Source organism: Populus nigra, chromosome 3, assembly GCF_951802175.1.
Source record: "Populus nigra chromosome 3, ddPopNigr1.1, whole genome shotgun sequence".
NCBI classification, from domain to species: Eukaryota; Viridiplantae; Streptophyta; class Magnoliopsida; order Malpighiales; family Salicaceae; genus Populus; species Populus nigra.
Window position 1 is genome coordinate 19,531,381 of NC_084854.1, and position 3,197 is coordinate 19,534,577.

The 3,197-nt window shown below is 39.0% G+C and overlaps 1 protein-coding gene across 1 annotated transcript; it reads right to left on the reverse strand.

The window, feature by feature from the left end:
• Positions 1-437: 437 nt before the first annotated feature.
• Positions 438-2,164, reverse strand: LOC133688874 (BAHD acyltransferase DCR-like). The gene has a single exon (XM_062108508.1). It carries the CDS (start codon positions 2,076-2,078, stop codon positions 648-650), a length of 1,431 nt encoding a protein of 476 aa, XP_061964492.1. The 5' UTR covers positions 2,079-2,164; the 3' UTR covers positions 438-647.
• Between the last annotated feature and the right edge of the window lie 1,033 nt (positions 2,165-3,197).

Below are 3,197 nucleotides of genomic sequence, written 5' to 3' on the forward strand. Positions count from 1 at the left end.
AATTGCAACAACAATCTCAAGCATGACACCACCACTTTGCTCTTTGTTCATTTTTCTTTACATATTGCAGATTTTTTTACAAAGTCACATTCTATTTCTTGCTTTTATTTTCTAGTTGGTAAATTCTCAATGTTTGTAGTTGCTACATCATGATTAAGGAGAAATATTAAGAAATAAAAGGTTTTTTTGTTTTTTTTGTTTATTAAGGGTAAAGTAGTCTTTACATTTTCTTTGTTTAACCTATATATAGTTTTTTTATATTTAAATTAAACTTATTTTTTTTTTATTTTTTTAATTATATTATGCAGTATCAATAAAACTTTGGCTTTTTTCTTTCTTATTTTTATATTTTATTTATTTATTGGAATTGTTTAACGAAAACGTTGAATAGATATTTCAAAAATAGGAGAGCACCTGCACATTAGAATAGAATCGTGTAAAATGAAATTAGGCTGCCATTTACGAAGTCTAAAAATTTACCACATTACATGCGCAGAAGGCGAAAACGTCCCCGTTTGGCCTCAAAGAGGTCCCCTCTACCCATTATTAAAGGAGGAAAAACAAGAAAAGAAACTACAAAACGATGGTGATATATTTCTTCATTTATCTCTCGTCTTCTTCAAGCTATGAACCAGAGATTGATTTCCCTATGGTGTTGGTGTACAACCAGAGATTTCTGAAACATATTGCATAAACTCACCATCGTTTTCAAGCCCAATCATTGTCTCAGGTGACAAAACCACCTCAAGATCAACGCTCCCCTTTCCATCTCCCCCTGGAAAAGCTGATATCTTCCCATCAAATTTATTGGCCCTACCACTCCTCACTGCCAAAGGTCGGCCCCACCCAAAATCATTATCATACATTGGAAATCTTGGAGAACTCCCCATCGTGATTGATGCTCCATCAAAATTCCCCAACGGAAATAACCGCGGCTCCTTTTCCCAGTCTGATATACCCTTCCGCACCGTACCATCACCATGTGCGACGACGTTTCTGTGCAGCAATTCAGCTCCGAAGCTCAGGTCCTTTGATAAAAGCTCTCCAGCCGAAGCAGCCGTTGGGATGCTTTGAATCGCGTTGCCAAAGTAATACGGCTCCAGCCGTGGCTCCAGCCGGTGCCGGCAATTCACTGCCATACGAAACGTCGTCATCTTAGACGGCATTAGTTTCCTCGCACGTGTCACTGATCTCCATAGCTGCGCGCAAAGGGACTGAAACGAGGAAATCTCCGCAGTTTTGTCCTTCATTAAGAAAAGGGGAGCTACTTTCCCGTTACTTTCTCCGTTAGCGGCTTGCCAACTGTCGTTTCTTTGCTTTCCGAAAATCTCCGCCGAATTGCAAATTAAATCACTGTTATTAGCTCTGACTTTGAGCTTGAGAATTGCTTCTCTTCTAAAATGGAAAACTCTCTCGCGCAATGGCTCATCACCAGAAAATGTCACTTTCGGCCCACCGGCGGGGAATTTAAGCACCGCCGGTGAGTTAAACAAGGTGTTGCGGGAAAAGTCTGGTGAATTAGAAATTTTTTTAGATCCCTTGCATATTTCAGCGAAGGTATTGAAAAAGTGCCAGAATGAAGTGCCATCAGTAACAGCATGGTTTACCGAGCAGCCAATGAATATGCCGTCTTGCAGTTCAGTGACCTGAACTGCCATTAATGGTTTTGAATGACCCGAATAACTGAGGGTCTTGTCGAATGCGAAGAACCCTTTGAAGCATTCAGGGACGTCGGTTGGAGAAAGAACGGTGTGGATAGAGAGGTGTCTTGCTTTGGCTTGGATGAAATCAACGCCTGCATCGTTGCATACAATATGGATATGGCCGGTAGGGTCAGTTTGGAGGCGGCCAGCAAGAGCAGAGAAGTGAGAAAGAGCGGTGGAGAGGGAGTGTTTGAGGAATGTGATGAGGTCATCAGTGGAGTATGGTGGATAAGGGAGGAGGACACCCTTCTGGATGTATTGGCACGAGAGCATGGGGAGGTCAGAGACTGAGAGCTTTAGGGTTTCGATGGTGGTGGATTTTTGGTCAGGGTAGATTGTGCATCTTGAGACGATGGTGGTATTGGAAGAAGGCATTTCTTTTGTTTTCGTCTTTTTATTGTTAATGGCGATCAAGTATGGGCAGGACCGCAGGAGGGAGGATGGTGTGTGTGAATGTAGCTGAATGTGGGAGGGTTTATATAGAGGAGGAAGGATTCATGAACTTGGAGGGTAGTTTCGTGGTGACGTTAATACCTGCTCTTGTTTCACTGTCTATGCATTTGTTTATGGCCTTTTTATCAACAGAAGATGTATTCAACAGACAGAGACGGAGAGTCGTCACGGTGGGGTATACTGTGTTGGACTCAGTATAGAAAGACATGCTATAAATATTTGGATCAAACTATTCAAAATTCTATGTATATATAAAAAGACAATGTTTTGATTAGGATGCAATACCATTGGTCATTAAGATTATTAAAATCTGAAGGATAAATTAAATAACGACAGAGATTTTTTATATCCAAATTCAATGGTGACTTGGATCGATAATTCATGTATATATATATAATTCTTGGTATGAATAAACATTGACTGCAGCTCAGAAATCAGAACGAGATTAATTATCGAGGGCCAAGGAATCAATTCACAGAGCCGATTTTTTTAATAGAATCATTTTCGGTTGCTTAATTTTCATTTAAAAATATATTTAAATAATATTTTTTTAAAAAAATTGTTTTTAACATTAAAATGATTAAAAAATTAATTTTAAATAAAAAAATTTAAATTTCTTGAAAACACACGGCTAACTGCGTTCCAATGAACCCTCGTATAGAGTCTCTTGTGGTGATATTTCCTTTATTTTCACTGTGTTCAGCCAATCACCATAGAATATCAATTATTAATCTCCTCATTCGATCCAATTCTAATGAATTCTCCTAGAAAATCTTTGGCCAGAAGTACAAGCAAATATTCATGTTGAAGTCGAGAACTGCATGTCAAAGAGCTCCATCGATCGATGATCAGGAAGTAAAAGATGGCACCATGCATAGGATCGTGGACCAAAACTAAGTACTGTTTCTTTCTTGGAATCTCAAGTTGATTGCCAAAATCTTATTTCCTGAATCCGCAACATCTCTTGGGGTCTCTACAACCAGCTGATTCAGTCTCTATGATTATCTCTGGTATTTGATTTTAGGCACTGATTTTATTTCA

Excerpts from the sequence above, each read along its gene's own strand:
- LOC133688874 (XM_062108508.1), bottom strand. The coding sequence starts at position 2,078 with ATGCCTTCTTCCAATACCACCATCGTCTCAAGATGCACAATCTACCCT.